General features: G+C 40.1%; 1 protein-coding gene across 1 annotated transcript in view; it reads left to right on the top strand.

The window, feature by feature from the left end:
• The window catches only part of carm1 (coactivator-associated arginine methyltransferase 1), a 55,307-nt gene extending 30,427 nt beyond the window's left edge, over positions 1-24,880 (top strand). The window contains exons 5-16 of the mRNA XM_042504478.1: positions 2,604-2,714; positions 2,836-3,013; positions 3,539-3,629; positions 5,398-5,479; positions 5,572-5,657; positions 5,758-5,847; positions 8,273-8,410; positions 14,144-14,233; positions 14,351-14,463; positions 19,325-19,402; positions 21,663-21,731; positions 21,840-24,880. Of these exons, the coding sequence (XP_042360412.1) occupies positions 2,604-2,714; positions 2,836-3,013; positions 3,539-3,629; positions 5,398-5,479; positions 5,572-5,657; positions 5,758-5,847; positions 8,273-8,410; positions 14,144-14,233; positions 14,351-14,463; positions 19,325-19,402; positions 21,663-21,731; positions 21,840-21,979 (1,266 nt within the window). The 3' untranslated portion in view covers positions 21,980-24,880. The remainder of the gene's footprint in view (positions 1-2,603; positions 2,715-2,835; positions 3,014-3,538; positions 3,630-5,397; positions 5,480-5,571; positions 5,658-5,757; positions 5,848-8,272; positions 8,411-14,143; positions 14,234-14,350; positions 14,464-19,324; positions 19,403-21,662; positions 21,732-21,839) is intronic.
• The last annotated feature ends 231 nt before the right edge of the window (positions 24,881-25,111 follow it).

Below are 25,111 nucleotides of genomic sequence, written 5' to 3'. Positions count from 1 at the left end.
TACAGCCATATCATTTTTGTCTGAAAAAATATCTGCTACATATCCCAAATCCCTGTGTAAGTTTGCGGCAGCCAATTTCCAGAAATCTGTCATCTCAATTTGTATTGGGTTAGTAGGGTTAGTAAATGGGGAATTTTTTGTCTCTCCCTTCCTTTTGACGTCCCGTTAGTGAGCTGTGTTGGGTTGTTGGCTTTCAAACCTGATTTAATCCGACCACTACAAGTTTTCCTACGTTGTGTGAACAAATTGTGTACATTCACTGCTCGCTCTGGGAGTAGTAGCAGTTTGTTTGGAAAATTTTTAGGTTATTTTTCAGCTTCTCCACACTCTAACCGACAGAGTGGCTTTTATCTTTGACGAGAAATCTGCTGATAAGAAACCATTGTAAAATCTGAAAAACCTCACAATACATTTACTGTGATATCGGAAAAAAACGTAAAAGTGATAAAAAAATTTCCAGGGGTAGTTTGGGGTATGTGTTGCGATGAATAGTAATTCCTGCTATGCAGTGCAGGCACCCGAAAAATTAATCTTGGGTGATAATACCAAGCATTCAAGGTCCAGATTAATTTCCTTACATTTAAAAGTGCAAGCTGGGTGCAGTGTTACAATTAAGCCAGGTTTCACTCATAGCTAAAAAATCTAGGTTGGAGTCTCTCAATAGGTATTGGATTTGATCTCCTTTTGGTATAATACTCCGAATGTTTAAGTGTCCTCTCAGGATACCCTTAGGTTTTGACATTGAGTCCCATATCACCTTTGCATGGTTTGCAGTCTGGAAAAATCTCAATTCCTGTTGTTTTTGAGTTGCGTAGATTCCTTTTTTACAGTTTGATTTAGAGAGCCCGTTCTCTGTGTATATAACTGGTTCTGATGGCATGGAAAGTTTGAGAGAGTGTAGTTGTTAAGACTCACCAGACAGTTCATGTCCCTCTGGGTAGAACTCCATCTTGACAGGCTTAATAATGAGTCCGTTACTCCAATCGATCCATGCACCTACTCAACATGCGCGGCCCCAGCTGAGTCAACTACACCAGCAGAGGTCGCCGCTCAGTACTCGCAGGACACCTCGCGACCCCCTGGGCCTAAGCCCACCCTGACTGGTAGCATGAGGTCTTATTGGTCAGCCACAGCACCAGGCGCGTTCGATGCAGTCAGCCTGGAGTGGCCCAGAGGCGAGTCCTTCCCTCCGTTCAGACCACACGTGGCCCAAAGCGCACGGCTCCTGCCAAAGCCACCACGCTGGCAAAGTGTGCCACCCTGGACTCACCAGACACCTCACGTCCCTCTGAGTGGAAACCCATTCCGACAAGTTTCAAGATCTCGTTGGTTGGCCACAACAGTGAGTGCGTCCCTCTGATCGATCCACGTACAGCCCCAAAGTGCACGTCTCCTGCTGAGACCGTGGCTCCATCAAAGAATTCCACTCCAACAAGACCCGCTCCTAGCCGCCTACCTGCCAGTTGTTAGCAGATGGCCTGGGGTTTAGTTGTACATCTCTGGATAATAAAATCAGGATCAGTAGTATATGATGAGCGTGCCGCTTGCTTCTCCTCTGAGTGTTCTGTTTGTTTGGTGAGCTGTAGGGGACTCCATTTAACTTCAAAACTGAATAGATTACAAGGTATCCATGTCCAAGGGAATTAAATCTGGGCCTTGCATCCATAGATGTAAAATAGGCAGTTGTTTTCAGTCTTTGTTTTTCTGTAAAGTCAGTAGGCCTGTTAAAGCATTGTCCGATTGGCACCAACAAATGCCAACAGCAGACCAGCAGCAAGCAAACAACTCCATTATCTCTGTGCTTTTAACCCAAATACCTCTTTGTTTTGGTCTCGTCCTTATACAGGTGAAGGTTTGTTTAAAAACAGAGTCTAATGCAACAATTATTAGCAGAGAAAGGGAGGAAAAAAGGATAATAGTGGAGCCCAACAAACAACGCAAGCCTTCAGCTGCCGTCTTGGCTTTCCTTTACTCTGATATTTACTAATGTCCAGGGGTACCCTCAAAATAATACCTAGGGATGTAAAACAGGCTAGCCCACTTTAACTTCGGGTATAGTCTGGCCAAGGGGTATAATTTGGGCTTTTACACTGGGTGCTGGAAAATGTATTCATTACCTGTCGTAAGAGTGAATGACACTCATGTTCATGTTCATAAGCTTCATAATAATGTGTTCAGTTCACTGTTCACTAAAACATATTTGACAGTTTTTCTGTTGACATTGAACCAACTAACTAATAAGTGAACTGGAGATATAGGCTGCGTTTTCAACCAGCTCTAACATTAGTTTATTTAGCTAGAGACAGTTGGTAAAATCTGACAGTTGACAGAGACAAAGTTGACTGTGTATATTTTGTGTATGTCCTGTGTCAGTGCAAGCTCAGAAGCTGCACGAAATGGGGAGCTGCCTCGGTATACCTCTGTCTGAAATCCAAATGTGTCACCATTATCACTGGAAACAAGCCAAGAACAGAAAGCTCATCAGATTTTGGCAACAGTGTCTAAACCTCTGTGGAGCTCACTGATTGCTCAGTTATTTAAGGACTCATGTCCTGGTGTGTTTATTCTGTCAGTCACTGTTTACTTGCTTCTTTTATGTTAAGGTGGTGCTGGATGTTGGCTGTGGCTCGGGGATCCTCTCTTTCTTTGCTGCTCAAGCTGGAGCCAGAAAGGTCTATGCTGTGGAGGCCAGCACCATGGCACAGCACGCAGAGGTACTCACACACACTCAAACATCAGCTCTCTAACTCTGATGTGTTTTCAGTGACCACTCCATTCTGCCCAATCCAAGGCAGGATTTCTAGTCCTGGAATAAAGGTGTGCTTTGCCTTCCAGGTGCTGGTGAACAGTAACCGTCTCGGGGAGCGTGTGGTTGTCATCCCGGGGAAGGTGGAGGAGGTGACGCTGCCTGAGCAGGTTGACATTATCATCTCAGAACCGATGGGCTACATGTTGTTCAATGAGCGCATGCTGGAGAGTTACCTACATGCCAAGAAGTTCCTCAAACCCAACGGTGAGGAGCTGTGAGCCTAGGAGAAGGGCCTGGGATGGAGGCTGAAAGGCTGCATGAGTGTTTCAGATAGCATTTCATTGGTTAACAAGGTACCCACTGTGCCTTGAAATCCATGAAGGTTTGTGAATTTAAGGGGGGGGGGGTCAAGACCTTGAAAGTTTTTGAAAATAGACATGATTCATTTTGTGCAAGAATAGATATTCTCTCTCTATTGCTCAACTTAGACAATCTATTGTTGTGCTGAACGAGCACTCAGTCTGCCATTACTGTAACACCTCCATCCCTGTCTCAAAACATGCTGTATTGGGTCTTTGAATCTGAGGGAATATGGCCTGGAAAGCCCTGAATAGACCTTGAGTTTGATGTCATAGAAGATCTGTGAACCTTGGGTGAACATAGTAAGGCAGTTGTGAGTATCTGTCAGTGTTTCAGTTAAAAAATCCAAATGACATTGTGTTTTGTAAATTGCTGCCAGTCTGGCAGTCTTGTTTTGTGACTGGCTCCTTCCGTGTTTGTGTGTTCCAGGAAAAATGTTCCCGACTATTGGTGATGTCCACCTGGCCCCCTTCACAGATGAGCAGCTCTACATGGAGCAGTTCACCAAGGCCAACTTCTGGTGAGAAGGGAAACGGGCTGGGAATGGAGGGTATGGTTGGGCTGGTGTGCAATTTTTCAAATTGGTTGGTATTAAGCCAAACGCCAAATTTTTACAAGGTTTTCCACGATTCAACAGTCTGTCCTATGGGGAACAAAATGACACTGTGTCCCAATAGGAAGCAAGCGTCTAACTATCACAAAGATTGTGCAACACCAGAGCTCTCTCTCCACACTGAATCCATTATATATGCATGTTACTTTTTAAATCAGAAAACATATGTTTTACATTGTGATATTTACTGTAAAAGGACAAACAGTATAACCAACAGCAAGTAATGTCAGCCTTGCTTGTTTTTAACGATGGTCATTTACCTCACCAGAAACTTTCAGCTTCGTGGCGATCTCCCTTTAGCCAGCTCACACTGTGTTTAGGTTTTTGTAGTAAAAAGGTGTAAATGTAAATAATTCCTTATTTCAAGTTCATGAATCAAGCAGTCCTTGTCAACTGCAGTGCTTTCAAACGAGCATCAGAGATAAATAGAACCACAGACGACTAAAGTTCAGCACACAAACCTGCAGCCAGTTACAGTTTTAGACCTTTTAAGAGATTAACTTTTCTATGTCTACCATGGCTATCTTGGCTCGGAGTAAATTACATACGACCTTTTCAGCCAAAATAGACAGTGAAAGGTGGTCTCTTAATAATAATATTCACTACATCACCTTACTACAGTTTCAGTGTCTTTATTTGTCATGTAAATAAGGGAATACAGATTTTTCTCTTGTACTCAACCTTTTCTATTTCAAAATTAAAGTCCTCTGACAGAGTTTCTGTCAACAGAATCCCTTCAGTTGACACAAGGCATTTTACAATGAAACATTTGCAGGACCTTCGTGTTGACAATGCAGTAGCTGCATGGCTTCATAAATGAGTGAAGTATGTGCTTTTAATTGTGGAATTACAGTAGTTAGACCAGCAGGCAGCTCTGCAGCAGCAGCACAACAACAAACATTGCCAGTGTGAACACACAGTGCTCACGCATACAGAATGACCAGGGCACATGATGCCCACTGCATGCAAAACATTATCAAAACAGCCTCTCCAGTATGAAGTTGATAGAAAGAAGAGAGTGTATATTTTTGACAGTATTTGAAATCACACTGTAAGGATTTCTAGTTACCCTAGTATACCATTATACCGTGATACCGAACGCGAAGGGGATAAAAAAGCACAGACATGGTGATTCACACAGGACTAAATTACGGATATGGCAGATTGACAAGGGATTAAGACGATCACAAACAATGTCAGCAGTTACCACAAATTGCTAGAGGTCCCCTGATAATCTCAGTCCTGTGGAGATTTGGCTTCATATGTTGACACAGAAAACACAAAGTTACATTTAAACTGCTTTAGTAAGTAATGTTGTCTTTAGTTGGTTGAATGGTTCTGTACTGTTCCTGCTCAGAGTAGTCAGTTCCATGTTGTACTTTTTACACAGAGGTAAGAGCTCTGTCTTAAGATGGATTCTAATGGAAAGGGAAATATTTTTTCATTTTTTCTTTTTTTTCTTGTTTGTTTGTTTGTTTTTACACCTAACACAAGAGAAGATTTTGCGTGTATTCTTTCCTTTAAATTTGCATCAAATTACATAAAGGGTTAATTTGTCCTCTCTTGAACCTGAATGGTCCAATATGTTTTGTCATCTTCTGACATTGTGCAATGAATACATGTAGTTTTACTTGCAACCTTTTTATTGGGATATAAAGTGAAATGTGGCCCTCAGGTACCAGCCCTCCTTCCACGGTGTGGACCTCTCTGCCCTGCGAGGAGCAGCAGTGGACGAGTATTTCCGCCAGCCAATTGTGGTATGTTCTCCAGCGCACTCGAACATGTGCACACAGCTCGACACTGGCTGCGGGATATTTTTAAATTTATGTTGTTGTGCTTTCTTCCACAGGACACATTTGACATCCGTATTCTGATGGCCAAGTCAGTCAAATACACAGTCAACTTCCTGGAGGCCAAAGAAGAGGATCTCTACAGGTTGTGTGTCTGCATGCGTGCATGTGAGCGTGCTTGCTTGCTGTAAAAAGGTATAATAACTTTATGAGTAATGAATATGTGTTTGTCTTTTGGCTCCCAGGATAGAGATTCCCTTTAAGTTCCACATGATGCACTCAGGCCTGGTGCACGGCCTGGCTTTCTGGTTTGACGTGGCATTCATGGGATCTGTGTAAGTAGGGCCACTCACAGATACCTCCATTTGGTTTTGGCCTGCACATAAGGCGTGGCAATATGGCTTTTAAATAATATCACAATATTTTTGAAGCTATATCATAATACATAATAAATATTTTGAAACGTCTTATCTTCTGTGAACTACTAAAATACAAAACTAGTGACATACAAATAATTACAAATAAAGTAGCCACTGCCATAAAATCAAGTTACATCAACTACTGTTATAATAAAGTATCATAAAAACTGATAAAAAAAGTAAAGTATAAAGTTTAAAAAAAGTATTTTTAAAATTAATAAATGGAATCCATAATGCTTTTATTTTGAAGGACCCATTGACATTAGTGTTAGCAGAAAGTTAAACTGTAATGGCGGGATGAGGATTCATCCACAGTGAGCTGGAAACAAACTAACAGCTTTCCAGTTCAAATATTTCCAAGTCACACTGGTGCTCTGTGGTTGCTAAATGAGACTAAATAGTTGCATTCGGAGCTCTGCGGTTAGACACACACCTCACCTGCTCATACTATTGCTGCTACCACTCATTGATTTAGGCTGTGATTGCAGAACAGTTAAACATGATGATTTATTCTCTGTAAACTGGAAATAGCTCTTCGGTTTATGAATTAATAGTATTTGCAAGTCCTAGTGGCGCTTCATAGTCGCAAAATGCAACTTAATAGTCATGGTCTGGAGCTCAGCAATAGCCCTTCTTTTTGTTTGTGTGTCTGTGAGAGGCAGAGAACAGCAGGAGGAGCGATGCATCCAGTACATTCCATTTATTGCCCACCCCCACCTGCACAATATGAGAAAAATCGATTATATGCAATAACACTACGGTGAAGATATGACTTGTGATTAATAAACCATTGAAATGCGCATTTTAGCCATGCACTTCCTATCTCTCTCTGCTTTAATAGATACAATGCTAATGTAGACACCAATTTAAGACATGAAATAAATTCTAAAATGTCAAAGAATATACATAGTGGCCAAAATGTATTTGTATTGGGTATGATTTTAGTATCATTATATAATGCTTTAGTAAAACAGGCACACAATCAGCAGAAAGGTACCTGGGGACCTGATTTACAACACTGGCTATGGTTACATGTACACCAATATTCCCTTGTTGACAATATTCTGGATTCGATGTGGGTGTTCCTTTGAAATATTCAGAAAATTAGCATTTTCCAATCAGGACATGAGGGATGTGCCGGTATCTTTCGGATTTTAGTCGCATTATTTGGGTATGTTTTAGAGCTTAGAACGGGCCCAAAAAATCAGGCCTGACCCTATTTGAACCCAAACAGATTCTGGCCACAACAGTGAGTGTGCCCAAGCCCAATACATGGCAGCAGTTTTGGGCAGGAGCCCGAGTAAAATAGTCTCCTGGCTAATTCTGGCATTTTTAAACCCTGTGTATTTATTAATTTGCACTGTCCCATTTTTATATAAACTAAACTGAAACCAGAATTTTTAATGTAAAGGTATATTACATTTTATCTATTATAAAAAGAAAATATTTCTCTCAATAGTAAAACATGAATTACAACCCACGCATTGGCATGTCATTAAAACTCCTGCCAAAGTACCATTTAAGCATGAGACAGTTTACATCAGTTTCATAAAGAAATTTAATACATGTTAATTTGCAAAACTGTGGGGTAGAGATGGATGCAAAAGGAAATGTGCCTTATGTTCCAGTGCTCTGTCTGTGCCCAGACTGCATTCTGACAGTGTGGTGCTATAAATTACTAAAGGTATATATATCCCAGCAGTGCTCCTTATGAACTTTAAAGCTCCAAAAATAAAAAATACCTTTGTGATGACAGATGTTTTAATGGTGGTAGGTCGCCACCAATAAATGAATGTGTGGGAAAACCTGCACCCTGGAGACCAAACTCCCTACACACACAGACAGCAGAGGACAGAACATTTACCTGCCGGTGTGAGAAATAGCCTTCTGATTTCTGATTTACTCACCAAGCAAAAAATCTACAACATTTGGTGTTTTGCCATTATTAATTTTGGACATGAATAACACATGAATGAATAAAATAGTTTTTTTCTTACTCATAGATAGATAGATAGGCCTTTACTGTCATTATAGGCTATATTATGAAATTTCACTAGAGCAGTCCAGATTGCAGCGTTAAAAAAATATAGAGGAAATCTAAATATATTCACATAAACAAGTACACTCACGCACAAGCCTAAGAACACCTCACCCATACTCATGACTACATACACATTCATACCCTTAAAGCTTTAAAATATGTATGCATTTCTGTTAGTGTTGCAATTTGTTGATGGTGTATGTTCTTGTGATGATGATGAAAACTTAAACTTTTAACTTTTTTATTTAAGATGTTTATTGTCCCACAAAGTTGTTTTGACCTTTCACAACTGCTCTGCAGGATGACAGTGTGGCTGTCCACAGCACCCACAGAGCCTCTCACTCACTGGTACCAGGTACGCTGTCTGCTGCAGTCTCCCCTCTTCACCAAGGCTGGGGATACGCTGTCCGGCACTGCCATGCTGGTGGCCAATAAGAGGTATGCTGCTTCAATACTCTGGGCTTAAGCATGGTGGTCCACAGTCAAATGCTGCATATTATGGTCTTTGGTCATTCAGAACATTAAGGGCAAATTGCAGAGAAAATTAAAAATAAAGATCTAACTAATGATAAAAAAAAGTGGAAATAAAGAAGTCATGGGCATAAAAGAACAATAGCGACAAACGTGTGCATTCATGTTCAAAGCATATTTATTTTTGTAGATGGTATGGGTACATACAAAAGCTGTAGTTAAGATCAAGGCATGGACAAGTTATAGGATGTTTCGAGTTTGTGGCTTACTGTCTTATACCAGGTTCAGGCTACATGATATCAGCCTGATTACAGCCTGACACAGCTGTCTTAAGATGTCTGCTTGGATTGTGAGTGATAATGAGTGTCATGTGCGTAGTAGATTGTTTTATCTTGTGTAGTGTCATAGTAGAAAACCACAGATGCTGCATATGGAAGTCCTCACAATATCCTGACAGAATGTCTGACGTGTTTGTTTTTTTTTCTTTTTTATTTTGATTGATTTTTTTCATAGCATCTCGACTCTTTTTGTCACAGCCATTACTTTTTCCAGTAGGACTACACAGCAATCTGCTGCTGTAGAGAGCTAATTGGCAACAACACCTCAGTCTTTTTGACATTTCCTTGAGGGACTAAATTTACTTGCCTGGTGAGACCATCATGATGATGTGAGCTCAATATTTTGTTTCTCTGTGTCTCAGTCTGGACTCTCTGCCATCCCAAACGATTTCAATGAGTGGGCGTTACTCGCTTTGACAGACAAACTCCTTCAGCCAATCCTGACGTTAGCACTAGTGTCTGAACTTCTATGACACAAATTTGATTTCAGTCAGATAGTGACGTCTAAAAAATACAACTTCTATATGTTTACCCTTTGTATGTAACCAGTAACTCGTCGACAACAATCCCCATGAGGCTTTTATAATACACTGGTGTTGACAGTATAATGTTACTTCACCATTTTTCATTCAGCAATCAGCTGCCTCTGGACTGCTGAATACCAGCTGGCAACATCTTTGTTGTCTGTCTGAAGCTTTGTGAACACTGATCTGCAAGGCAGTGACCCTGCTCTTCCATCAGTGGCCAAACAACTATAAACACTGGATTTGTACTGGGAAACATCTTCTTCATCACCAACAGGTCCAATTACCTCAGAGAAAGTCGCTTTGTGCTTACTCTTGTTGTTGATTAATTATTATTGACTCTGTCACTGATTTAACTTTATTTATCGTTGTGTTTACTCTGCTAATGCTAAAGTTAGCACTTGTTGCTGTGTGTGCTGCCATTACTGCTCTGAAAGCAGCGGCCTGCATGCTACATCATGCACTATAAGGCAGTCCCCAATTGGCTGATGACATTATTTAGTTACAGAGCCCAGCTGATTGGCCCGGCTGGATTGCAGTGGATTGAGATTGTTTTTGTTGGCAGCAAGTCCCAAGAGACAGAGTGAGAGAAACAGAATGTTGAACATTTACCACAACTGATTAAATAAGAAAAATTCTGGCATGAAAAAAAGCTGCAGCACTACAACAACCCAGAGTAGTACCATTAGCATCAAGCTAGAGAAAAATGTCAGTGGAGAAGGATTGGATAGACAAACAAACCATAAATTTCACACCTAGTGTTTGGGCTTTTATCACAACCACAGAAGATACCAGCTTCATTTGAAACAGACTACATTAGACACAGGCCTTTATCTCTCATTACCTCTGTGTGTTTCCATTTTTATTTTCAACCTGCTCCTGTTTGCCCTTTTAAATTGAATGCATCACGTCGTCATTTCAAACTCGACACTTCCTGTACCCATTTAAAAGTAAAAACCCCCTATTGTTTTGGTGGAGAGAATCCCTTCATTTTCTAAAAAGGCATATATTTTGACATTTTGCAGAAACTTCTTGTAGAGAATTCAGTGACTTGCATAGTTTACGTGCTCTGGTTGCATGCGGCAAATCAATGAGCTTCCTGCCATCTGGTGGCGCTTATTTCATTACTACAAATACAGGCTGAGATCCACAGCGACTGTAAATAAAAATGATAATAATACTATGGTAACCACACCGGAGAAAGTCACAAGTCACAAGACTTAAATCAATCAATGAAATCAATCAAGCCACCATCTAGCTGTAAAAAATGTAAATAAGATAAAAAACTGAGCATTGATATTATTATTGTATTATAATTGTTTTCTTGTCCTAGTACTCTCCACATTGCTATCACTTTCATATGCGTTAGGCACAAAGCGACACACTTTGGCACTGCAGGGAAAAGCCCTGGACATGAGATGAGTCCAACCCAAACATGGAGAAGGTGTGTAACGCTACTTTGGTTAGAGCTGAGAGACATGTCTCAGGCAGTCTGTAAAACCTGGGTGCTCTTCCTCTGCCATCTCCAGTGGACACTAAAGTGACTGTGTGGGTCACAGTTAGGGCTGCAGGATGATGGCAAAAATAACAGTCATGATTAGCTGATAATTAAAGTAACTAACCAATGATTACTCATTGGCTTTTACAACATCACGCAGTCATTTAGCATTAATTCTGATGGTATTCAGTACTGTGCAATGTCTTGGGCCACTGTAAACTTTTTTTAAGGTTATAATGATAATATAATACATATTTATTTCTTAGTAGTCTTTTTACAAAATACAGCCAGAACATACAGATACATATTTCTGTATGTATACATACAGAAATATGTATACACACACACACACACACACACACACACACACACACACACACACACACACACACACACACACATATATATATAATATATATATATATATATATATATATATATATATATATAAGAAACGCAAATATTTCAGAGTTTAACAACTTCAATAGGCAAAAGTTGCAAGTATATGGTAATCTCGGTTTCCACTGAGCATGTCTTGGAACTGTCTTGGGCAGACAATATAAGATTTTATATCTCATGTTTTCTCTCTATTTGGCGATTGGGTTGGTGACAGCACAGTGATAGCAGGTGACTTTAACTGCGACTTTTCTTGTGTGATGGATAAATCTCCACCAGTGCAAAACCCACTGTCAAAAAGGGCGAAAGCTGTTTCAGATACCATCTGTGAACTCTGTCTAATTGATACCTGGCGGTTTTTGAATCCAAATGTCAATGAATTTACATTTCACTCAGGGGCACATAAAACAAACAGCCGAATCGACCTTGTTCACACCCCTAAAATCTCACTAGCTAACGTTAAGAGCTGTAGTATTGGCAATATTATTATATCAGCTCATGTGTCTAGTAATGTACTTAATGTTAATGTTACTCAAGTAACTTGAATCTTGGGTCTCAAAGTTGGTACCTTGGAAATACAGCACCTTTCTGAATCATGATCCCTCATTTTAAAAAATTCCTAAAAGAAGATCTGAACTATTTTTTAAAGTAAACAAGACTCCAGATGTCTCCCCTGGTCCACTGTGGCATACCATGAAAGCTTATACTCGAGGTCTGATTATATTTTATACAGCTGGGCTTAAAAAAAACAAAGTTGAACAGAGCAAAAGAAACTTGAGCTAGAACTTCATGAACTCCAGGCTAAATACAATTTATCTCCATCAGAGGAATTTAGAAATGAAATACAAATGAATAAGACCGCCTTAGAGACTTTACTAACAAAGAAGGCTGAAAAATCAATGTTTTTCATGAGACAAAGGATGCACCAATTAGCTAATAAACCTATTCGCTATTTAGCTATCCTTTCGAAACAGAACTTACAATCAGAATATTTCATATTTTAGAGATTCGACCAGCACACTTAACTATAATAATAAAGAAATTAACAGTATTTTTTCCAATTACTGCCTAACAATAAAGCCCTGGGCCCTGACAGATTTAGTGCAGAATTTTATAAAACGTTGGTCAGCCCTCTATTTGAAATGCTGCAGTTCTCGTTTGAAGCTTGCACTCTCCCTCCATATTTAATGGAGGCTAATATTTCCTTGGTATTAAAAAAGGGTAAACCGCCTGAGAAGCGCTCTTCGTACAGGCGTATCTCTGTTTTTAATCTAGACTTGAAGTTGCTAGTGAAGGTCCTGGCTTCACGTTTAAAACATGTTGTCCACTCTGTTATTGCTAATGATCAAACTGGTTTTATACTTGGGAGATATTCTTCACATAATGAAAGATGACTACTTTACATAATTCAACACTCCTCAATGTACAGCCCAGAATCTTTGGTAATTTCTCTCGATGCAGAGAAAGCTTTGATAGGCTGGAATGGTACTATCTATTCTCTACACTTCACAAATTTGGTCAGGGGGAAGTATTTATGAAATGGATTCAGATCTTATATACTTCACCTCTTTCAGCTGTAGTTACTAATGGGCTCAGGTCCAATAATTTTGGTATTGAACAAGAAAACCAGGCAGGGTTGCCCCTTAAGTCCATTATTATTTGCCCTATCTATGAAGCCCCTAGCTGCAACCATTAGACAAGACACTCCTATTAGAGGACTCCTTTTAAATGATCAACAGCATAAAATCACTATGTATGCGGATGATGTTGTTTGATATTTTTGGACTCACAAAGACATTCTATTCCTAAACTGCCTGAGTTGAATTTGTCGTGAAGCCATGCCTCTTTGTAACTCACAAACAGTAGATCCAAACATCTCACAACCTTTTCAGGTATTTCGGGTATGTGCCGCAACGAATAGTAATAGGTTCCTTGCACTGCTACGCAGTGCAGGCACCATAATAAGTATGACGTGTAACACATAGCTACGGCTGACTGCAGTTCAAGTGGCCCCTACAGTGGGACAGTTTGGGAGTACTACTATACGCGTTTAGTGTGTACTAATGCAGTGCAGGCACCCTAATAAGTATGATGAATAACAGACGAATATGACGAATAACAGATAGCAACGGCTGACTACTGTGGGACAGTCTGGGGGTACTAGTATACGCATTTAGTGTGTACTATGTGTTGCAACGAATAGTAATAAGTTCCTTGCACTGCTACGCAATGCAGGCACCCTAATTACACATCGTAGCCATTACCTTATTGAAGTCCCTCTGTAGCTAATAGGATTGAAGTCCCTCCAGGTTCTGTGTGGATTCAGTGCTACACTGAAAGCCTCCCTAAAAATCTCAGCGTTTTTGTGTAATACAGTCAGCTTCATAAGGAATTTAATAATAGACTAATGATGATCTTTCCCACTACACATGAGGCCATTCATTCATCATTCCACAGGAAACACTTCATTGTTCTGCTTTGGTTCCATTTCAAGAATCCAAATGTTTAGTATTTTTTTGTCCTGTGTCATTTTTCCTTTGTCATTTTTTTTAAATATTAAAAAGTGAGATATGTTGTATTACTTACTGAGCTTTAGAGGTGGATTTTGTTCCCCGTGGATTTCTGTGTCCTCCTGTCTCCATGCTTTGTGCTTAGCTTAGCGACTGTTTGCTGCCTTATACTTACTGTGTAGGTTATCACCTCATCTAATACTTGACATTAAAGAGAATAAGTGTCTTTCCCAAATAGCCAAACTACTCCTTTAAGGTCAGAGGGCTCCCTACTGTATCACCAAATCAGACTCTTGCTGGTAAAGCCTCTGACATGGATGAAAACAAAAAGTACAAATCAAATATAAATGACACAAAATATAAGCATAATTATAATATATTCTGTGATTTGTATCTATTGTCAAATCATACATTGCTGATCTCCTTCTCAACAGACAAAGCTACGACATCAGTATTGTTGCCCAGGTGGACCAGACAGGATCAAAGTCCAGCAACCTCCTGGACTTGAAGAACCCCTTTTTCAGGTGAGTTGATCTCTTTATCCTAGTAACACGGCTGGATGTGGATTGCACCATTAAACCTGTGAGACAGGGAGCACTGTCTGTCTCTCGCTTGTTAAACGTGTGTGTATGTATGTGCAGGTATACAGGCACCACCCCTAATCCCCCTCCTGGCTCACACTACACCTCCCCGTCCGAGAACATGTGGAACACGGGGACAGCCTACAGCATGAGTCAGGGGATGGCTGTATCAGGTGAACACACAGAAACACTGCTAGATTAAACCAGTCCTGTGTTTCTACACATTATTAATAAAATTATGTACATGTTGCATTGCAGAGTATTTATTTACAGGTTGGGAATATCAATTCATTTTTATATTGGTTCTGTGCACATTTTACACTGGCAACTAACAACAGTAATAACCAAAAAGGACAGGCAGTTTTCGTAGGAACTTGGTCCATTGGCAGAGAAATACATATATATAAAACACAAATATTGTTCGTGCCGGGCCTGCTGGTCTGAGTATTTGTGCAACTGCTACATCTCTAGGGTTTACAGAGAATATCATGACCCCTCTGGTATCAACAAATGCCTTGTTGATGATAGCAAGGCAAGAGTAACTCAAATAACCACTCGTTACAACCGAGGTATGCAGAATAGCTTTTCTGAATGCACAACACTTGGAACCTTGAAGCAGATAGACCACAGCAGCAGAAGAGAGTGGGTGCCTCTGCTGTCAGCTAAGAATAGGAAAGTGAGGCTCACCAAAATTAGACAATGGATCATTGGAAAATTGTTGCCTGGTCTGATGAGTCAAGTGGAGAAATAGCTGATTTATCGATAGTGGAATCAGTTACCAGCCAAATGAGTTGTTGTGTAACAGCATATTGGATATGTATCAGCAAAAATCCAATATCATCCATCTCTAGTTGTAACCGATAATCATTTTATCCCATGTAGCATCATGGTAGACAACAACCGACACAGGAGCCTTGGACTCCTCCCGACATCCTGACAGAAAGTCTAGCATGTTCATTTTTTTTTCTTTCTGTCACAGCTGTCTCTTTGACCAAAAGAACCACAGAGCAATCTGCTGCCATGGACAACTGTATGGCAAAAACACCCCAGCATTTTTCATAATTTCTCCATGGACTAAATTTACCAGCACAGAGTAAAAGAAAAAAAGCTGGCTTCAAATAGCAGATGCACTGAGCAAAGAGCTAGCAAAGAAAGTTAATTACAAGCTACATTTATTGTAATTTTTCCTAAATGTGGGTTAAGAAGAAATTAAATAAATGTTTACCCTAAATCCTGCTACATCTTTTCACGTCAAAGGAGTAGTTGACGAGTCTCACAGCCAAGGGAAAGAAGCTGCCAATACAAATTCTATGGGGTCTGCATGTGAGGAAGTCCAGTATCCAGTTGCAGAGTGTTGTAATCAAGCCCAAAGTGTTACGTTTTCTAATCAGCCTTATGGGAGGAAAGTGTTGAATGCTGAGCTGAAGTCAACAAACAGCATCCTGATGTAGCTGTTCTCATTCTTCAGGTGAGTGAGGACTGAGTGAAGAGCAGTAGATATGGCATCCTGTGTGGATCTGTTGGTTTTAATTCTTCACAATGGAGAAGTTGTACAGACAAACATTCCATAAACTCAACAAATAGTGTCAGGGCATTTACTTACCACAACAACAGAGGGTACCAGCTTCATTTGAAACCAACACAGGCCTTTATTTTTCATTCCCTTGGAATGTTTCTATTTTTATTTTTAATCCGCTCCTGTTTCCCCTATTATATGTACTGCATCACTCAGTAATTTCAAACTCAACACTTTCTGTATCCATTTTAAATTTAAAGCCCCTTATCAGTTTAGTGGAGAGAATCCATTTTTTTTAAGGCTATATTTGTAAAACTTTTTTAGGAATTTGTGGAGGACTTAGCTAAAGGAGCAGCAGTGACATCATCAGCACCTTTCTGAAAGTTCAGAGATTTTCAACCAGAGGTGCTGAGAGCGGCTGCACAAAAAAGGTGGAGCACTCTGAAAAAAGACACAGGATGCAGCATTTTCTCTTGACAGCTGCATACACCAGCTCCTTGTAGGGAATAGGACTGCACAATTCTTGCTAAAATGTGAATCACAAGAATTTTACCAAGAATTGAGATCACAGTTCTCTCACACAATTCTTATCTTTTCAAAAAAAAGCATAATGGCACTCTGAGATGCTCAAGTGAGAAAGTACTGTACATCTGATGTGCTTGCTGTCCAGACAGGGTAAACAGACCACATTATCATGACATACATTATGTCAAAGTGCTGGACTTAAAAATCTCTTCTTACAACAATAAAAAACAACCTCAAGTCTGTTTTAAATAGTGCTGAATATAAAAAATAGAACGTAAAGCTACTGCTTTAGAATGAATCACACACACACACTGACTATTATGTGTTGTGCTTGTCTTGAGTTAAGTGGCTGTAAAACCAGATGTTTCATTTCCTACAAATAATCCACAATAAAAGTCCCACATTCTTTTGTTATTTAATAGCTTTTATTGTGAGGCAGCCAAAACAGGAAATATTGGCTTATCTTTTGGAGTGACTTGCAGACGGTATTGATTTGAAGCGAATATGAAACAGTAGAACAAAGTAGAAAGTACAAACAGCAAAAAAAATGCTGTGTGATTGCAGGCCCATAGCAATTTTATTTCTAAAAAGCCACTAGCAACAAATGTTATGCCTCAATCAGACCACTAGGGAAAAGTGACAAATGTATTTATATATAGCATATAATATATAATTTTAATGCGTGGTGCTCAGACTAATCACAGTGACCAGCCCTTGTGTGGCAGACAGGAGGACGTCACACCACAGGACTGGGAGTTAGTATAACACACATTTTACATTTTCTGTAAACAGATACTAATACATACATAGTTTGTTATAAACAGTTCCTACACAACAGAACAATATTAAAAAGTATGGAATTTGATTTTAGTAATTCCAATTTTGTTTTTCATGGACTTCAGCATTCAGGGCCCTGTTCTTTCCTATGAAAGTTGCTCAGTGATGCATAAAGCCAAAAACACTCAAATGTAGTGTATAAAATGACCAAGATGATCAGTGTTGCTTCTGTGTCATTGGGCCCATAGAGACATGAAATGCATAATCTGTTTTACTCAACCTTTCCTGTTTCTGTTTAAAAATTAAAGCCCAGTTCCAAGAATTCCATCAGTTGAACACAAGGCTTTTATTGTGAAATACTTGCAGGACTGTTGTTGACAATACAGTGGCTTGCAGGGCTTCATAAATGAGTGGAGTATGTGCTTTTAATTGTGGAAATACAGAAGTTAGGGCAGCAGGCAGCCCTGCAGCAGCATTGCAGCAATTTCACAATGCGGTACTTTCTGGCAGTTTGTGTAATAGGCACTATGCTAAGACTGTGCACTTTTTTTTGTGTTGTTTCACCTGAGTTGTCAAATTCTGTGAAACTGACACCCCAGTGTTATGAATAAATGCATAGTTACAGCCTTTGCCTTTTCAGGAGTTTTTTCCTCTTTAGTCACGGATATTATGATCTATTGTAATAAATTGTCATACAACTAGGGCTGGGCAATAAAATATTAATAATATCAATCGCAAAATAACTTTTCCTTGATTAAAATATGAGACGTAGTCGATAGAATGTCGATAGAACACATTTCAGCCATGTTTTGACAGACAACACAAACAGCCAATCATAATAAGAATAGCGCCACACCAAAACAAATGCAGTGAATGACTTTGACTCTAAAACAGCTGAGTGTTGGACAAACAAGTCGTATGTGCTTCCACAGCGTTTCATTATGGCCAATCAAACAGCTGATGGTCTGACAGCAGTTTCAGGTTTAATCAGACTTTGGAGAAATTATTTAGAAACAGCAGGGCGCATCACTCCGTGGCTCATCCAGAGGCTCCTGCTGAGCTCTCATTATTATTACAGATGTAATGTTTTGGGGGCCTGGGGCCACAAGCACATGACCTTATTTTCACCCTTTCTCTCACTGGGCATGTTGGCAGGCTGTTGGCAGCTCCAGGAGAAGATGGCCTACTCAAAAGTTTTTAATTCCTGAGTAAAATTGTTAACAGCACATAGGTTTCACAGAAGTTGAAGTCAGAGTCCTGCAGTCAAGAGAGGTTGGCCTTTTATCACCACAATGTGCTTGAATAGATAATAAATCATATGTTTATCACATTAAAACACTATGGTCAAATGAAACTGTGTCAGTGAACTATGATGTCTTCATATCTCACTTAAGAGTAAGAGGGAATCTTTAAGCTTGACAGAAATATTGATTTGATGTATATTGTGATATATATCAACTGATATGAAAAAGATTATCGTGATAAGACTTTTTTTCAATATCGCCCAGCCCTACATACAGTATATCGAGAATAGTGATATTGAGATAGAATCACTATCGTGGGTCAAGAATGGTGATAGTATCGGAAGTTACCCTTTGATTCCTACCCCTACCGTAAGCAGGTGAGATGTGGGACAGACATCCATGAAAAAAGTACCATTTTATATTTAGCCAGCCAGTTTTTTCCAGTGGACCATAAAGCATTTTCCCCATGGATCGCTTCTGTGAAAGAGAGGTCTTTAAACTGTTGGCAGGACACCTCCAACAACAAGTAATCTGATTTTTTTGAGCCATGCTGGGTTTTATTTGTAAAGCTGAGAAAAGCAATTTAAAAATCTGTGACATCATCACAATGTACAGTCTATGAGGTGAGCGGAAGAAACACTTTGCATTCAGTAGGCAGTATGCAGCAGTAGTAAACCCATAAGCTAGCAAGCCTTTTTTTTTTGTTTTGTTTTGTTTTGTTTTTGGTGCATGCGTCAGGCGAGCAGCTACATTTTAATAAATAGGTGTCATCTATGGTCCAGTATCAAGGTATTATTAAAATCTATGCACTGGTTACAGGGCCACCAAGTCCCTAATTTTGGTGGCCAAATGACATTTTTAATGACCCACAAGTCACATGTTGTCACAGGCCTTGCACCAAGAAGAGCTATAAGTAATGAGACTCTGATAAAAACAGTGTTGACTGGTTTGTTTTGTGTCTGTCTCTTCCAGGGATGCCTGCAGCTTATGACCTCAGCACAGTTATTGGCAGCGGCCCATCAGTGTCTCACAACAACCTCATCCCCCTGGGTACGAATCACACTATCCCTGACTCCTCAACACCTCATGGTACTTAATGTAGTGGAGAGCTACAGAGACATTGTGTAGCCCAGCATGAGAGCAGCTGAGGTTTGATGTTGTGCTCTGTAGTGGCCACTGCAGCACTCTATGACTTAGTATCTTCCCCACCACAAGGCTCCAACAAGTTAGTTTAACTGAATGAAAGCATTGTCATGTGAAGTGTAAGTGCTGGTGAAGGGGCAGGAGATGAGAATCAGACGAGTAAATGTAAGATGTGTAATCCCTTTGTGTCACTGTGTTGTACATACTTCTCCCTTTGAACCATTAATGATATTTCAACAGCTTTAATCTCATCTGCAGACTACAGTTAAAGTACTTTCACCTCTCACCTTTCTCTTCCACTGATATTTCAGCTCCTTGCAATTAGTTTACATGCATAGTCGTTTTTTTTCTTTTATTCCTAAAAAGACAATATATCTACTAAGCTGTTTCCTTGTCCACTGATTACAGAGTGCCAGTGATATTCCACTGACATTCCCATTTACATATAGCCCGGTGTACTCTGATTAACGTGTCCTAACATATCGTTTATCATGTCACAATATGGAGAAGTAGAATAGCTGGAGTTGCTTGTCATTTTGCTTTTTCACATCAAAGTAGGATTTTTATACCAGTTTCCAACTGGTGGCAGACTTGTTGGACTGTCTTTCCTTTCTTTACCTTCTTGAAAGGTCAGTGCTGCAATATTTGTGCATATCCAAAAACCTATTGATATCCAAGTCTTTCATAAAATTTAAAAGCAGATGTGTTTCTCCTTCTGACCAAAAATGGGGACTTTTCTTTTGGGAATGCAAACTGTTGGTGAGTTTGTTTGAGTACATCATATCCCTGACCAAAGCACAGCCCTGCCCATAATATTGGGGCGACTGTGGCTCCGAGGTAGAGCGGGCGGTCCTCTTAATCAGAAGGTCAGTGGTTCAATCCCCAGCTCCTCCAGGCAACATGTCCAAGTATCCTTGGGCAAGATACTGAACCCCACATTGCTCTTGATGCTGCATCATTGGAATGTGAGAGTGTCTCACCTTGCATGGCCTCAGCCACCGTGTGAATGTGTAAACGGGTGAGTGTAGGAGTGTGACAGCGCCTTGAGTGGCCAAACAGACTAGAAAAGCGCTTTACAAGTGCAGACCATTTACCATAATTGAGAGTCATACTCTTATACGCCGTATACATGCCCAAATAATGCTCCTAAATCCCAAATAGTCCCGGCATATCTCACGTCACGTGCAAAATAATTTTGCAAATGTAAAATGAATCTTCAAATACACAGATATATATGTGTGTTTGTGTATGTGTGTATACACTGACAATGAAAACACTGATATAATTTACCTGTCAATGAAAAGCATTTGTGATTATCTGACATTTACAACTTTCAGGTATTTGTGAATTTACTTTCAATTAGTGAATCAAAAAGGCATTTGTGTATCCGCTTTTAAAACACATGGAATTTTTAGAAAAACTTTTAAAAGTAAATGTATTATCCTAGTATGTGTATAACTTTTCTATGTAATGTAGCACACATCTCCATACACATTTCTACTTTATTATGAAATCTACAAAGATGCTTATCTGCAACTTGTATCAGATTTTAGCTTGGCCATGGCTTATCACCAAAATGAACGCAATAATCAAAATAAAACTCAAGATGGTCACCTCAGAGGAATATTATTCTCATACACTTCATGTAAATTTGGTAACATCAAGTTTTCTATTTTGTCACAAAGCTGAGCCATATCAACAAACATATGAGCTAGGCAAAGTCAGCTCCTGGCTAAAAATGCTGTGTATGCTCCGCATAATGCAGGACACCTGATCAGCCCTTGGTTGCACTGAAAGTTAAATACAAGAATGGTGACATACATACACAAACAGAAAGGAAAATATGAAAATGTAGAATAAATAGATAAACACTAATACTCACTTTGTCACGTTAATATAATAAAAAATTATAGAGAGACTGCATGCTTTAGAATGTGGAAACAACATCATTAGCAGGCAACCATGTCCTATCCTATAATGTCTGAATGATAAAAGTGGATTTTTGTTTGGAAAGTTTATGCCAAAACTAGATGGCCGATGCAACAAATGGTTTGTGGTATGAGGGGCTCTTCCTATGTTTTGTAGTTACAACAGGCAGCAACAGGCTCAAATCTGTTGTAGTTCTGTACATGCCATTAACTGTGCTTTCCTCTCTGATTGGCGACAGTGAACACTGGAATTGTAAACCACACTCACTCCAGGATGGGCTCCATCATGAGCACAGGAATAGTCCAAGGTAGGTGCACCTGTCACTCTATAAAAACAGAAACAGAAACATTAAATTTGTATCATGGAAACATTTTCAGTGGGATTGTTAAATGTAATGCTTTGTTTGCCCCTCCAGGCGCAACTACAGGCCAGTCGGGGCCCAGCAGCAGCGGTACTTACTATCCTGTCACCAACCAGTTTACCATGGGCGGTGCTGCCATTTCCATGGCCTCACCCATGGTCATTCCCAGCAACACCATGCATTACGGCAGTTAAGACGAAGACTTCTCAACGACCTCTTCGACCTTCCCGCCCCTGCATGACAAGAGATTCCCCCACCTCTCCCCTAGTGGAGCCCCACAGTCCGCCCCCCCCTTCAACCTTGTCTGATGCACCACCTGCAGCCAAAACCAACATACCACAACCAGTGCTGTGCTGGCACTACCTTCTCCTGTTGGTCGTCCTCATCCGACTCCTTTCAGTCCATTACTAGATGAACGGTCCAGCGCCCTCGTATCCGTCCACATTCTTGTCCACAGACAAAACCTCCTTCTCCCCCTTTTTGATCCATTGGGACTTGAATACACTCGGTAGTTATTATTGATCCTCCCTCCACATATATCTCAGTCCTTCTACTTCCCCTCCTGTCTCATTATTTTGTGTCAATATGACTCCCAAAGTGTTTCTCCCCTGAGACTCCACTTGCTGCAAGATACCAGCAACAGTCCATCTGCTGTTCTCCACACTTCCATACCTGATCCATGCTGAAGCTCTTCATTTGTACAGTAGGACACTGTTCTCATCATCAGTACTTGTGTGTGGGCTCTTTTCATATCTGATCCAGCCGTTAAAGCCCCACCCAACTTCTCTCAAAAGACTGAATCTGCCAAACCAATCACAAAACAATGCTGAGACTGAGTACCATTAGTCTGTCTACTCATGCAGATAGTTTTGATTTTAGGCAGAGGCAGATATATCAGAAATCTGAAGCCGTCGACATGCATGGGCACCCTGAAGAAGATGGAAGATATGCTTTATTTGTAATTTCGACAAACTGATCCCCTAGTTGTGCTCATTATCTGTTGTGTGCTTCTGCTTCAAAGCAGCGGTGATGATGCAAACATCTGTTTTGGGGAGAATGGCACACTGGTTACCCTCCATGTTGATAAAACAGACAATTTAAGCATCCTGTTTATCTTAGATTATATCTCAGTATACACAACTCTGATTGGTGGTCCATCATATCAGATGATGAAGGCCAACTATTATGTCATGATTATGCCACTGTCATGTGATGTGATGCACGCTAACATGCGAACACTTATTTTGAAAGCCGCATAAATTGATATTTAGAGCTGAGGGCAACTGCAGAATGGGTTCATCCCTATGAATTACGCCTTTTTACATCACACATATTCATTTGATTTATTATTAAAATACAAATATTTGTTAGTGAAGCACTAAGTGTGCTTGTACATCTTAATCATATTTGCGGTGTGCTTAGCCTAGCCTGGCTCAATGCTAGATGCAGGGAAAGACCACCATTCTGTTTTTATCTGAAATACAATAGACACCTGTCTCAGTGAAACTTTATATATTGTTCATTTAATATGTCAAAGTTGAAATCAAGCATTTTCAAAGCAGTTTTCTCACTAACAACATGCAGCATTTGCTCACAGTGGAGCTGCTTTTCAAGAAAACAACATGGCAGGTGACTATTCTCTGATGTTGGGCAACTAGATTTTGCCTCTACTGGACTAACTGAAACTGAATTAATGGGAGTCTTCAACTCACTGTGGTTTTAATGGCAGACAAGTATATTCACTAATCTGCAGAACAGTTCAGAGCTGTTGACAGGTTAGAATTCCATCACTTGTTAAGAAGGGTTGTGTGACCTACGAAGCGTGTTTCTAGATGTTCTGAATGGCTACCTCAGCTCTAGCTCCTCACAGCTCCAGCAGTGCAGAGTTTTTATAGTGAAACAACTCTTACAGTCACCCTTCAAAAGCAGTGTTGTTGTTGTAGTTGTTATAGTTGTTGCCTGTAGTTGTCAACATGGAAGATGACCAATGGGACAGTCTGCCAAAAGGTATGTCTTAGTTCGAGCTAGAACTGTAAACCTGCTGTTCCCATTGCCCCCCATCTTTCCCCAACATCCAGTTGATATCTGAGAGGACATATCAGCAATTTGCTGCCTGGCACCTGTTTGTTTAGCCAGATTGCTCCAGCACAGCTGGAGGAGGAAGAAGGAAGCAACAAGGACCAATGACCCAGGTGGCCCTCCACAACCCCCAACTACCACGAAGAGACTTCAGTGTGGAGGCTTTAGAGACAGGGCCAGTCCACCCCCCACCCCCCTCATCATCATTTACCATGTATGACCTCCAACATATCACACCCCAACCCCCTTGTCCCTCTTCATCAAAGACAGAAAGACTGACACATGAATGCATTGCTTTCAGTGTCACAACTATTGGGCTTGGATCATTTGGAATTAATGAGTTAGCAAGTTTTGAGAAAGCTGAGGAAAATGTCTCTTTGTAGGATTAACCTTTTTGTTATCTTTGTTTTGTCTTTTCTTTCACAAAAAACAAAGAAGAATGAAAAAAAACAGCAAATTAAATGTGGTGGAGATGTTCCAAAACCATCTTGGAGTCAGTTGTTGTACTACTTTGATTTGTGAAATAGACTGTGGACACAGCCGATGTTTACCATGTGGTAGCTAGCCTTGAGCCATCATGCCCTTTTTGTCATTGAGTCATTGCTCTGTGTAGTCAAATAGTGGCATCCACTGTATGAGGAACACCGTGTCATGTTGTGTCATTTCAGTGTGTTGACCAACTTAACTCGACATAGATTCTTGTGTTTCAGAAATGGCCAGAGAAACTGTATCTCATGTTGTCGGAGGAGTCAGTATCATTTGTTCTGTCAGAGCCGGCAGCACCAGCACCTTTCATTAGAATTCACTCAGTATGCACGAACCAGTAATATCCATGTCAGATAGATGGGACTAGTAAAACAGGGCTCCCACAGTCATAAAATTCCTGGAAAAGTTATTCGAAAATATTAGAAAAAAAATGTTTTCCAGGTCTGGAAATAGTTTGGAATAAATAGAATGTTTTGGAAAAGTTTTGAATAAACATTGTTTTTGGCTTTTGTTAAACATGTTTAAGCCATAGCAGGCCTCTGTGTTGGATTATTGATGTACTTGGACGAGGGAAGCTTCCTGATGGGACATGACAGCCATCACCCTTGATTTATTAGGTTCAGGCAAGGTCCTAAAACAATTAATCAGAAATTTCTATAAGCAAAACATTTTTTTATGAGAAATAAAAGCATATAAACTCAAAATAATACGGTCACATGTCAGATTGCATTGCGATTTATCTATAGGAAGCTAAACTTTTT

Source organism: Plectropomus leopardus, chromosome 17 (assembly GCF_008729295.1).
Source record: "Plectropomus leopardus isolate mb chromosome 17, YSFRI_Pleo_2.0, whole genome shotgun sequence".
Taxonomy (NCBI): Eukaryota; Metazoa; Chordata; class Actinopteri; order Perciformes; family Serranidae; genus Plectropomus; species Plectropomus leopardus.
This window is presented reverse-complemented; position numbering and strand designations above follow the sequence as displayed.